General features: G+C 50.1%; 1 protein-coding gene across 3 annotated transcripts in view; it reads right to left on the reverse strand.

Annotated features, from left to right (window-relative positions):
• HIP1 (huntingtin interacting protein 1) overlaps window positions 1–13888 on the reverse strand; it is a 208774-nt gene that overhangs the window by 83810 nt on the left and 111076 nt on the right. Inside the window, exon 1 of one of the 3 annotated variants that reach the window (XM_025379866.1) lies at window positions 889–1064. The exons of the other annotated variants lie outside the window; for them this stretch is intronic. Within the exon in view, the coding sequence (XP_025235651.1) occupies window positions 889–918 (30 nt within the window). The 5' untranslated portion in view covers window positions 919–1064. Of the gene's footprint in view, window positions 1–888; window positions 1065–13888 lie in introns of those variants that run through there. 3 annotated transcript variants of the gene reach the window in all.

Genomic DNA, 13888 nt, shown 5'->3' on the forward strand with positions numbered 1-13888 from the left:
GGTAAGATCCCATCACTATTAAATATATATAAATACACACACACACACACACACACATACACATATATACACACACAAACATACACACACACACAAACATACACACACACACACACACACATATATATATATATATATATATTTTGAGATGGAGTTTCACTCCATCTGTCTCCCAGGCTGGAGTGCAGTGGTGTGAGCTCGGCTCACTGCAACCTCTGCCTCTCAGGTTCAAGTGATTCTCCTACCTCAGCTTCCCGAGTAGCTGGGATTATAGGTGCCCGCCACCATGTCCAGCTAATTTTTGTATTTTGTATTTTTTTTTTTTTTAGCAGAGACAGGGTTTTACCATGTTGGCTAGGCTGGTCTTGAACCGCGCCTGGTCTTTAAAATTTTTTTAGATGGAGTCTCAGGTACACCAGGTGCGATGGCTCATACCTATAATCCCAGCACTTTGGGAGGCTGGGGTGGGCAGATTACTTGAGGTCTGGAGTTCAAGACCAGCCTGGCCAACATGGCGAAACCCTGTCTCTACCAAAAATACAAAAAGTAGCCAGACATGGTGGTGCATGCCTGTAGTCCCAGCCACTTGGGAGACTGAGGCAGGAGAATCACTTGAACTGGGGAGGCGGAGGCTGCAGTGAGCTGAGATGGTGCCACTGCACTCCAGCCTGGGCGACAGAGTGAGACTCAGTCTCTACAAAAAAAAAAAAAAAGTCCCAGGTATGTGATTCACAGTCTGTTGAGAAAATCTACTCCCTTCTCTTCCCAGCCGCAGGCTCTCTGAAGGACATCATTTGGTTCTGAACTGTTCCCGGCTCCTCCACAGGCCAATGCCTGGGGGCCCCTCCCCAGCGCCAAGGGTGGGCAGTGCGGGGCTCAGTGTCTCACCTCTGGAGGGGGCTCTGGGTTAGGGAACATCCTCTGAGAACAGGCTGTTCTCTGGACTTCCCTGGAGTCACACAGGACCTAAGACCAAGCCGTGTCTCCCCTGAAAGGGTGGCATTGTCCACCACTTCCTGACTCAGCAGGCCCCGTGTCCCGGCTGGTTCCGGAGAGCCAATTACCAGCAGGCACCGCAGGAAGGGCGCCTTTCTCCCAGCCTCTCTTCCTCCCTCCCCAGCACTCCCTGTCCTCTGCTTGCCTAGGACAGCCCGGCCAGGCGGTGGCCAATGGGAAACCTTTTGGCCTTGCTTGTGTGGGGAGCTGGGCCTGGGCCTGGCCTGTGGGGCCAGTTGGACACTGTCCGGTCACACACACACAGATCTTGGCAGGAGCCCAGCCCTCAGGCTGCCAAGGCCAGGCTGGCGCACAAAGGTCTCATGGCAGGAGCAGGCACAGGGATGTGCCCCGGGTGGGGGTGGCAGGTCCCAGGCAAGGGGCCAGAGAAGGAAAACCTGAGAACAGGCAGCACAGATGGGAAAGGAGAAAGGCAAAAGAAAGGCAGAGGAGGCCAGGCGTGGTGGATCCACCTGTAATCCCCAGCACTTTGGGAGTGCACGGAGGCGGGCGGATCACCTGAAGTCAGGAGCTCGAGACAAGCCTGGCCAACATGGTGAAATCCCATCTCTACTAAAAATACAAAATTAGCCAGGGATGGTGGCGCGTACCTATAGTCCCAGCTACTCAGGAGGCTGAGGCAGGAGAATCACTTGAACCCAGGAGGTGGAGGTTGCAGTAAGCAGAGATCGTGCCACTGCACTCCAGCCTGGGTGACAGAGAAACTCTGTCTCACAAAAATATAAAATAAAGGCCAGGCGCGGTGGCTTATGCCTGTAATCCCCGCACTTTGGGAGGCCAAGGTGGGTGGATCACCTGAGGTCAGGAGTTCAAGACCAGCCTGACCAACATGGTGAAACCCTATCTCTACTAAAAATACAAAAATTAGCCAGGCATAGTGGTGGGCGCCTGTAATTCCAGCTACTTGGGAGGCTGAGGCAGGAGAATCACTTGAACCCGGGAGATGGAGGTTGCAGTGAGCTGAGATCGTGCCATTGCACTCCAGCCTGGGCAACAAGAGGGAAACTCCGTCTCAAATAATAATAATGTTAATGATTTTCTTTTAAAAGAGGTTGTAATCCCAGCACTTTGAGAGGCCGAGGCAGTCAGATCACTTGAGGCCAGGAGTTCAAGACAAGCCTGGCCAACATGGTGAAACCCCGTAGAAAAATTAGCTGGGCATGGTGGCAGGTGCCTGTAATCCCAGCTACTCAGGAGACTGAGGTGGGAGGATGGCTTGAGCCCAGAAATTCAAGGTTGCAGTGAGCTATGATCATACCATTGCACCACTCCAACCTGGGACACACACACACACACACACACACACACACACACAGAGAGAAGAAGAAGAAGAAGAAGAAAGAAAAGAGAAACAGAAAAAAAGCTGGCCATTTTATTTTTTTGTGACACAGTTTCTCTATTTTCGCCCAGGCTGGAGTGCAGTGGCGCGATCTTGGCTCACTGCAACCTCTACCTCCCGGGTTCAGTAGAAAAAAAGGTTGCAGTCCGGGTGGTAACAGCTCAGGTTAACAGCTGGAACCTTCCACCTGAGTGAGGATGACAGGGAGAGTACAGAACCAAATGGAGATCAGGTGAGCCTGGGAAAGTAGACAGACAGGTGAGGCACGGAAAGCCAAACAGCATCTCCGCCACAGGGAGCCTTCCATGCTCCGTGAGACTGCTCTGGTCCTAGCTACAACACTTGGAACTTGCTGCCCAACATCAGTGTCTTTTTAATTCTTCTCTTGATCAAAAATAATAATAATAGAGCCATTGTCACTAGATTATTGGTAGCAGCAGGAGCCACTGACCCTCACTTGGGCCTCTTCCTCCTCCCAGGCACTGCACTGCTAATTTACTTCTCATCCTCCTTTGGGCCTAGAGGGCAGGAAATCTGGGTTCCCTTTCCAAGACAAGCTACTCGCAAGTAGCACAGCCAGCAAGAAGTGAAGCCAGAGTCCAGGTCCATCTGAGAGCGCCTCCTCTCCCACACCGTGCTGCCTTCTTTTTTTTTTTTTTTTTTTTTGACAGAGTGTCGCTCTGTCGCCCAGGCTGGAGTGCAGTGGTGCATCTCCACTCACTGCAAGCTCCGCCTCCTGGGTTGACACCATTCTCCTGCCTCAGCCTCCTGTGTAGCTGGGACTACAGGCGCCCACCACCACACCTGGCTAATTTTTTGTATTTTTTTAGTAGAGACAGGGTTTCATCATGTTAGCCAGGATGATCTCGATCTCCTGACCTCGTGATACGCCTGCCTTGGCCTCCCAAAGTGCTGGGATTACAGGTGTGAGCCACTGAGCCCGGCTGTGCTGCCTTCTTTAACTCCCAGGGTCCAACACAAACCTGTCATCAACTAACATCCTCCACCCTACTGTCTGCCTCACCTTCTTACCTGTGACATCTGGCCCCCTTGTTTTTTGTGGGGTTTTTTTTTGTTTTTGTTTTTTTAAGAGGCAGGGTCTTCCTCTGTTGCCCAGGCTGGAGTACAGTGGTGCAAACATGGCTCACTACAGCCTCAACCTCCTGGGTTCAAGCAATCCTCCCATCTCAGCCTCCCAGGAAGCTGCGACGACAGGTGCATGCCACCACACCTGGCTAATTTTTAAATTCTTTTGTAAAGATGGGGTTCGCTATGTTGCCTAGGCAGGTCTCAATCTGGCCTCAAGTGATCCTCCTGCCTCAGCCTCCTGAGTAGCTGGGATTATAGGCACATGCCACCACATCCAGCTAATTTTTATAGAGACGGGGTCTTACTACGTTGCTCAGGCTGGTCTGAAACTCCTGGGCTTAAGCGCTTTGGCCGTCCCAGCCTCCCAAAGTGCTGGGACTACAGGCATGAGCCATGCGCTGGGCCCTAGAATGGTGAATTTTATGGTATGTATATTTTTTTACCACCATCACACACACACAGACACACACACACAGTTACAAGGTAGGTGAGCCTCCAAAACATGGTACATGACAGAAGCGAGACATGAAATGTGACACAATGTGTGATCCTATTTGTATGAAATGCTCAGAATGGGCAGATCCATAGAGACAGAGAGCTGACTGCTGGCCACTGGGGTCCGGTAGGAGAGGGGTGGGGAGTGATTGCTTAATGGGGATGGGGTTTCCGTTTGGGGTAGTGAAAATGTTCTGAAATTAAACAGTCATGTTGGTTGCATGACACAGCAAATGTGCCGAATGTTGCTTAATTATACACTTGAATTGGTTACAATAGTGAATTTCACGTTATATGTATTTTGTCACAATAAAAAAAGATAAAAAACACTGAGAAACTGATTTTTTTTTTCTTTATTTGAGACGGAGTCTCACTCTGTCGCCCAGGCTGGAGTGCAGTGGCGCGACCTTGGCTCACTGCAACCTCTGCCTCCCGGGTTCAAGCAATTCTCCTGCCTCAGTCTCCTGAGTAGCTGGGATTACAGGCACCCGCCTGTAATGGTAAGACCCCATCTCTACAAAAAATAAAAATTTAGCTGGGGATGGTGGTATACCTGTAGTGGTGGCTACTTGGGAGGCTGAGGCAGGAGGATCACTTGAGCCCAGGAGTTGGAGGCTGCAGTGAGCCATGACTGTGCCACTGTACTCTATCCTGGATGACAGATGGAGACCCTGACTCCCCACCCCCAAAAAGGTGGATCTTGTCCTCAAAGAGACAAAGATTGTACTTCTTCCTGTCCTTTCCTTCCTTCTCTGACTATACTCATGCCTGTAATTCCAACACTTTAGGAGATTGAGGTGGAGGATCAATTGAGCCCAGGAGGTGGAGGTTGCAGTAAGCCCAGATTGTGCCACTACACTCTAGCCTGGGCGATACAGCGAGACTCTGTCTCAAAAAACAAAAACAAACAAAAAACGGCCGGGTGCGGTGGCTCACGCCTGTAATCCCAGCACTTTGGGAGGCTGAGGCAGGTGGATCACCTGAGGTCAGGAATTTGAGACCAGCATGGTCAATATGGTGAAACCTCGTCTCTACCAAAAATACAAAAATTAGCCGGGCGTGATGGCACACACCTGTAATCCCAGTTATTCAGGAGGCTGAGGCAGAAGAATCGCTTGAACCCAGGAGGTGGAGGTTGCAGTGAGCCGAGATCGCACCACTGCACTCTAGCCTGGGTGGCAGAGTGAGACTGTCTCAAAAAAAAAAAAAAAAAAAACAACCAAAAAAATAAAAACAAAAACAGAAAATGTACTTTATGAAGAAAAGAGACCAGTTATGGGTGTACAAGTTACTTATGTCTATGAGTAGCACACAATAACGAATAGTGTCAGAAAACTAAACCCCCAATGAGACGAAGCTTCTAGAACAGGTGTAGGATACACACAAGGGCTACCTTATTACATGAGACGCAAAAGGAAGAAGGGAGGGATGGCTGTGCTGCTTTCAGCCAAGGGTGATCATAAACTCTGATTTTGCTCCTGTCTTTTCTTTCTGGATCAATCTTTGAACTGAAAAAGCCAGAAAGAACACCAAAATAGACAACCCAAGTCCAAGGTGAGTTCGGTCACAGCAGGAACGCCCTGGGTGCCGAGCGAGCTGAAGGCTTCTGACTTGGAAGGGGTAACACACAGTACAAGAGACTGAGAGACAGCAAAGCTAATGACACCATCAGGGATCTCGGCCAGATTGTGGAGAAAGACAGTGGTACCCAAAGTCCGGACGCGGGTAAGGATGATCGGGATTTGCCAGAGAGAAGGTAAAACACATTAACCATGAGAGATTCCAGAACGGAAAGGAGGCACCGATCACACCAACTGAAAGAAGTCATGTGAGACGGATCTTGTTTCCCTGTGAGATTCTAGACCAATGTTTCCCGGACATGAAACAGACATGGTGTGTGTCTGAATCTCCATCATCAAGGCATTTAATAAAGTCTCTCAACCGGGTGCAGTGGCTCACGCCTGTAATCCCAGCACTCTGGGAGGCCGAGATGGGCAGATCACTTGAGCTCAGGAGTTTGAGACCAGCCTGGCCAACATGGTGAAACCCCGTCTCTACTAAAAATGCAAAAAAATTAGCCGGGCATGGTGGCATGCACTTGTAGTCCCAGATACTCGGGAGGCTGAGGCAGGAGAATTGCTTGAGTACGCGAGGCGGAGGTTGCAGTGAGCTGAGATCCTGCCACTGCACTCCAGCCTGGGAGACAGAGCGAGACTCCATCTCAAAATGAACACAAAAACAAAGTATCTCATAACATCGTCCTAGACAAGAATGAGAAAGGACAGGCTGCCAGGAGTCCAAACTGCCAGGCCTCTGAGCCCAAGCTAAGCCATCATATCCCGTGACCTGCACGTATACATCCAGATGGCCTGAAGCAACTGAAGATTCACAAAAGACGTGAAAATAGCCTTCACTGATGACATTCCACCATTGTGATTTGTCTCTGCCCCACCCTAACTGATCAATGTACTTTGTAATCTCTCCCACCCTTAAGAAGGCTCTTTGTAATTCCTCCCACCCTTGACAACGTACTTTGGGAGATCCACCCTCTGCCCACAAAACACTGCTCCTAACTCCACCGCCTGTCCCCAAACCTATAAGAACTAATGATAATCCCACCACCCTTTGCTGACTCTTTTCGGACTCAGCCCGCCTGCACCCAGGTGAAATAAACAGCCATGTCGCTCACACAAAGCCTGTTTGGTGGTCTCTTCACATGGACACGTGAGACACAAACCACCGCCCACCAGCCAAACCTGGCCTCTGCCTGCTTGTGCATGGCCTGCGAGCTAGGACTGGTTTTTATGTTCTTGTTTAGGGACAGAGTCTTGCTCTGTTGCCCAGGCTACAGTGTAGTGGTGCGATCATAGTTTATTACAGCCTTGAACTCCTGGGTTCATGCAATCCTCCCACCTCCACCTCCCAAGTAGGTGGGCCTACAGGTGGGCACCACCACGCCAGGCTAATTTAAATTTTTTGGGGGGGACTGGGCACAGTGGCTCATGCCTGTAATCCCAGCACTTTGGGAGGCCGAGGTGGGCGGATCACAAGGTCAGGAGATCGAGACTATCCGGGCTACCACGGTGAAACCCCATCTCTACTAAAAATACAAAAAAATTAGCCAGGCGTGGCGGTGGGCGCCTGTAGTCCCAGCTACTCGGGAGGCTGAGGCAGGAGAATGGCGTGAACCCGGGAGGCGGAGCTTGCAGTGGCTGAGATGGTGCCACTGCACTCCAGCCTGGGCGACAGTGCGAGACTCTGTCTCAAAAAAATATACATATTTTTTTGTAGAGTCAGGGGTCTCACTTTGTTGCCCAGTCTGGTCTTGAGCTCCTGGCTTCTAGTGATCCTCCCGCCTTAAGCTTGCCAAAGTGCTGGGATTATGGGCGTGAGCCACACAGCCGGCTGGGTTTTCAATTTTTTAAGGGTGGGGGAGGAGGAGGAGGAGAAGAGTAGCAGCAGGCCACAAAGCCAAAAACATTTACCATCTGGCCCTTTGCAGAAAATGTTCGCTGGCCCCTGGCCTGGGCAGGGCAGCCTATGAGGGTGGATGTCCACATTACAGAGGCTGATTACTGACCCCCATCACTTTGGGGTAAGGCATGCTGGCGCCCGAGCCTGTGTCTTCCTCCTCACGTTTACCAGGGAGGTATATGTCAGGCACAGTGATTAATCTAACTGATTCTGGGAACAACAGTAACTGCATTTAGATGACTTTTTTTTTTTTTTTTTTTTTTGACAAGGTCTTGCCTGTTGCCCAGGTTGGAATGCAGTGGTGCAATCACGGCTTATTGCAGCGTCAACCTCCTGGGATCAAGCAATCCTCCCACCTCAGCCTCCCAAAATAGTTGGGAGCACAGGTGCATGCCACCATGCTCAGCTAATTTTTTTTTTTTTTTTTTTTTTGAGACAGAGTTTTGCTCTGTCACCTAGGCTGGAGTGCAATGGCGTGATCTCGGCTCACTGCAACTTCCGCCTCCCGGGTTCAAGTGATTCTCCTGCCTCAGCCTCCCAATCCCTCTCAGCTGGGATTACAGGCGCCCACCACCACTCCCGGCTAATTTTTTTGTGGATTTTAGTAGAGATGGGGTTTCACCATGTTAACCAGGCTGGTCTCGAACTCCTGACCTCAGGTGATCCTCCTGCCTCGGCTTCCCAAAGTGCTGGGATTATAAGCGTGAGCCACCGCACCCAGCCGCTAATTTTTTATTATTTGTAGAGGTGGGGATCTCCCTTTGTTGCCCAGGCTGGTCTAGAACTCCTGGCCTCAAGCCATCCTCCTGCGTCGGTCCCCCAACGTGCTGGGATTACAGGCGTGACCCACCGCGCCCAGCCTCAGTCTGGTTCCTTGTGTGAGTCTTGGTTTCTTGGTCGCCTTTTCTCTGTATGCCAGCTGCCTCCCTCCACAAGAGAACATCTATGATGACCCTTGGGGTGCCCACTTAGGTTTTCAAAGGGGCCTGGAATGTAGGGCACAGGGTAAGAGACTTGGACACCAGGTCCTAGGGTAAGAGACTTGGACACCAGGTCTTAGGGAAAGGAGAAGCTGGCCCATGTGCCCTCCTCTCACCCACCGGGAGCTGTGGCTTCGAAAGGGGTTCCTCCCTTGTAAGGCTGCTGCTTCTGTCGTCATGGAGGAAGCCTTGGTTCCGCTTCCCCAGCACCCCAAACTGCAAAGTCACACTCACAGGTATTGCACCCAGAGGGCTCATTCCCCATTCATCAGTCACTGGTTGGGCAAGTCACCCTCCCTAGAAAGCTCAGCCTTGGGTGAATCCACCAGACATATCCTGATCTTTCACTATTCACAGAGCCAGACTGGAGCGGCCTTTTGTAATGGCCCTGGCCAGAGCTTCCGGATAGGCAGCTTGTCAGCAAGAGTGGGAAACCCTGGGCTGCGCCCTCCCCACAAACCACCAGCATTGCCCAACTTCCTCTCTTCATGCCCTCTACCACCCTCTCATTTCCCCAGCTCTCTTTCTTTCTTTTTTTTTTTTTTTTTGAGACAGTTTCACCGTCACCCAGGCTGGAGTGTAGTGGTGCAATCTCGGCTCACGGCTACCTACCTCCACCTCTCGGGTTCAAGCAATTCTCCCACCTTAGGCTCCCAAGTAGCTGGGATTACGGGCATGTGCCACCAACTCCAGCTAATTTTGTATTTTTAGTAGAAACAGGGTTTCACCATGTTGGTCAAGCTGGTCTCAAACTCCTGACCTCAAGTGTTTCACCCGCCTCAGCCTCCCAAAGTGCTGGGATTACAGGTGTGAGCTAAAACGCCTGGCTAATTTTTGTATTTTCAGTAGCGATGGGGGTTTCACCATGTTGGCCAGGCTGGTCTTGAACTCCTGACCCCAGGTTACCTGCCCGCTTCAGTCTCCCAAAGTGCTGGGATTACAGGCATGAGCCACGGCACCCAGCCATTTCCCCAGCTTTCTAACAGTGAGGTTAGTTTTGTCTTTTCTCTTTTATTAATACACTGCAACTTTTCTCCGTTGATCTGAAGATGCAAGGTGAGTGACGCCTGACTTACAGGAGGTCCCCCAGCATGGGAACCATCCCTTACCCAACTCTGGGTCTCTTGAAGTGCCCAATTTCTAAAAGTGACCTTTCTGTCAAGTGAGTGAGTCAAGCCCCAGCCACATCCCAGCACTAGAAAACCTGATGCCTCTCCCTTCAGAACATCCTTTTTTTTAAATCAAGTTTTTTTTTTTTTGTAGAGATGGGGTTTCACTATGTTGCCCAGGCTGGTCTCAGCCTCTTGGGCTCAAGTGAGCCTCCCACCTCGGCCTCCCACCCAACATCCTTGACATCCCACCTTTTGTTCTATTTCTGCAGGAATCACTGTACCTAGAAAGGAAGACTTTGGTCAGTGGTTCCCAGACTTGGCTAGGCCAGGATATCATCTGAGAATCCTGTACCCCTAGTTTATATACACACCCCTAGATTCCTTTGCTCCACCCCCAGATTGGACTCATTTGGCCTGGGGAGGGTCCATGGCATTGTTAATTCTGGTGATGTTACAGAAGAACATTCTATGTCAGAGTCTAATAAAAAAAAAATCAGCTAAAAGAAAAACAGTGGCTGGGCACTGTGGCTCACACCTGTAATCCCAGCACATTGGGAGGCACAGGTGGGCGGATCGCTTGAGGTCAAGAGTTCGAGACCAGCCTGGCCAACATGGCAAAACCCCATCTCTACTAAAAATACAAAAATCAGCCAGGTGTGGTGCGTGTGCCCGCTGTAATCCCAGCTACTCGGGAGGCTGAGGCAGGAGGATTGCTTAAACCCGGAAGGCAGAGGTTGCAGTGAGTCGAGATCACACCAGCCTGGGCAACAGAGCAAGACTCTGTCGCAAAAAAAACAAGAAAGAAAAGAAAAACAGTAACAAAAAGGAAGAATGAGAGCAAAGAGAGAAGAAACAATAAAGATGGTGGAAATGTGAAGAATGAAGTCAGTTTCTCAGCTCAGACAAGTATACCTTGATGTATATTTTTTTCTGGAAAATGTGAATTGACGCCGAGGCCAAATTAGGAGATTATTGTTCATTTCACAGAAGACATTGGTATCCGATGCCCTTAAATAGCCATCTCCGTTAGTACATTTAAGATAGGATTCAGTTTACAGAAGTGTGATTTATACAGAATCACATCTGTTACATAAAGCTCAGAAAAATAGCTCTCCTCCCATGTCATCTTGCTAACTATAGAACTGGCCCAGTATAGATGGTCACCTATTTTCTTCTAAAAGACACCACCCCTGCTCTCTGTCATCTATTTCTGTTTCACTGTAATCATGGGTAACAGATTCTTAGGGGCCACCCAGATCTCTTTCTGGTCTTCCCTAAACTCAGAGAACAACTGCTCTGAATTGTTTCCATATTCACGCATTCATTTGACATATATTTCTGGAAGGCCTATCATATGCCTGGCACTGCTTTAGAAATACAGTGAGTGTGCGGTGGCTCATGTCTGTAATCCTAGCACTTTGGGAGCCCAAGGTGGGTGGATTGCTTGAGCCCAGGAGTTCAAGACCAGCTGGGGCAACATGGCGAAACACTGTCTCTACAAAAACACAAGAAAGTATCCAGACATGGTGGTGTGTGCCTATAGTTCCAGCTACTTGGGAGGCTGAGGTGGGAGGATCACCTGAGCTCAGGAGGCAGAGGTTGCAGTGAACCAATATTGCGCCACTGTACTCCAGCCTGGGCAACAGAGCAAGACTTAAAAAAAAAAAAAAAAAAAAAAAAGGCCAGGCACAATGGCTCATGCCTGTTATCCAAGCACTTTGGGAGGCCAAGGTGGGTGAGTCACTTGAGGTCAGGAGTTCAAGACCAGCCTGGCCAACATGGTGAAACCAGTCTCTACCAAAAATACAAAAATTAGCCAGGCGTGGTGGTGCATGTCTGTAGTCCCAGCTACTCGGGAAGCTGAGGCATGAGAATTGCATGAACCTGGGAGGCGGAGGTTGCAATGAGTTGAGATAGCACCACTGCACTCCAGCCTGGGTGGCAGAGCGAGGCTCTGTCTCAAAAACAAACAAACAAACAAACAAAACCAAAATAAAACAGCAAGGAACAGAGATGACGATCTCTGTCCTCACGGGGCTTATATTTTAGCAGGAGAGACAAGCAGTAAACAAATCAGATGGCGAGAGGTGCCATGGAAGAAAGATAAGGGCAAGGATAGGGCTGGAGTGTTCTAGGCAGCGTTATAACTTCCCAAAGGTCACTGAGGGAGGCTGTACTGAGGTGACAGAGGGATACAGACGTTAAAGTGCTGAGAGGCTGACATGGTGGCTCACACCTATAATCTCAGCACTGGGAGGCTGACGAGGCAGGATTGCTTGAGACTAGGAGCTTGAGAACAGCCAGGGTGACATAGGAAGATCCTGTCTCTACAAAAAAATTTAAAATGAAAAAATTAGCCTGGCTTGGTGGCCTCCCAGCTGCTGGGGAGGCTGAGGTGGGAGGATTGCTTGAGCCCAGGAGTTTGAGGCTGCAGTGAGCCATGATAGTGCTACTGCACTCTAGCCTGGACAGCAGAGTGAGACCCTGTCTCAAAAAATAAATAATGTGATGAGGAAGTGAGCCTGGCACACACCTGGGGGAAGAGTTTTGGCATAGGAGCAGAAGCCCAGCTGGCAGGCATGAGGAAGTGTGGCTAGAGGCAGAAGTCAGGGGCAGGAGGGGCCAAATTGCTAGAGGCCTCATGGCCCATGGTAAGGACTAGCCTTTGTTCCATGTAAGACCGGGGCCACTGGAAGCTGTTTTATTTTTGGGGGGTTTTGATAAAGACGGAGTCTTGCCATGTTGCCCAGGTTGGTCTTGAACTCCTGGCCCCAAGCGATCCTCCTGCCTTGGCCTCCCAAATTGCTGAGATTACACGTGTGAGCCAGTGTGCCCAGCCTCACTGGAAGGTTTTGAGCAAAGCAGTAAAACGATCTGATTCACTAGGATCCCTCTGGCTGCTGTGCTGAGAACAGACTGCAGGGACCAGCGTGGCTGCAGGGACCACAGTGAAGACGCTGCTGCCTTCAATCAGGCCAGAGATGACGGTGGAGGCAGAGGAGGCGTCGAGACGTGGTCGGTCTCTGAATTTATTTTGAAGCTAGAGCTGATGGGATTTGCTGATGTTCTGGATCTGGGGTGTGAGAAAGGAAGGAGTCAAGGATAACATCATGATGATTTGCCTGAGCAACTAGAGGGACTGAGCTGCCGTTAACAAGCTGGGGGGACCCATGGGAGAGTTGGTTTGGGGCTAGGTTAGATATGAGACACCTACCAGGCATCCCAGTGGAGCTGTGAGTGAGCAGTGGGCTGTGCCGCATCTGGAGTTCAGAAAAGGTCTGAGCTAGGCCAGGTGCAGTGGCTCACACCTGTAATCCCAGCACTTTGGGAGGCCGAGGCGGGCGGATCTCTTGAGGCCAGTTCGAGACCAGCTTAGCCAACATGAAACCCTGTCTTTACTAAAAATACAAAAATTAGCCGGATATGGTGGTGTGTGCCACCCAGCTAACTCAGGAGGCTGAGGCAGAAGAATTGCTTGAACCAGGAGGTGGAGGCTGCAGTGAGCTGAGATCATGCCACTGCACTCCAGCCTGGGTGATAGAGCAAGACTGTGTCTTAAAAAAGGAACAGGTCTGAGCTACATTTATAAATTTGGATGGGATGTAAGAGTGCATAAGAGCACCAAGGAATGAGTGCAGATGAGACGTCTGGGGACAGCCTGAGGACACCCCAATGTTCAGGAGAGACAGCAGGCCAGGTGCGTGCAGTGGCTCATGCCTGTAATCCCAGCACTTTGGGAGTCCAAGGGAGGAGAATTGCTTGAGCCCAGGAGTTTGAGACCAGCCTGGGCAACACAGCGAAACCCCGTCTCTACCAAAAATACAAAAATTAGCAAGTCTTACAACCCGGTCCCTACATAAATAAATAAGGATAGGAGGGAATCAGTGATGGAGATAGAAAAGAAACAGCCTGTGAGGTCGGGGGAATCCATATGAAGAAATGCATCTTGGCCGGGCATGGTGGCTCATGCCTGTAATCCCAATGCTTTGGGAGGTTGAGGCGAGAGGATCCTTTGAGACCAGGAGTTGGAGGCTGTAGTGAGCTATGATTGCAGTACTGCACTCCAGCCTGGGCAAGACAGCAAGACTGTCAAATAAGTAACAATCTATCTATCTATCATATATATACATATATATACACACGTATATATATACACATATACACACACACACACATATATATATATTTTAAGGAAATTGGCCGGGTGCAGTGGCTAACGCCTGTAATCCTAGCACTTTGGGAAGCTAAGGTGGGCAGATCACCCGAGGTCAGGAGTTTGAGACCAGCCTGGCCAACATGGTGAAACCCCATCTCTAATAAAAATAAAAAATGTAGCCAAGCATGGTGGTGGGTGCCTGTAATCCCAGCTACTCGGGAGGCTG

Source organism: Theropithecus gelada, chromosome 3, assembly GCF_003255815.1.
Source record: "Theropithecus gelada isolate Dixy chromosome 3, Tgel_1.0, whole genome shotgun sequence".
In the NCBI taxonomy this organism is placed as follows: Eukaryota; Metazoa; Chordata; class Mammalia; order Primates; family Cercopithecidae; genus Theropithecus; species Theropithecus gelada.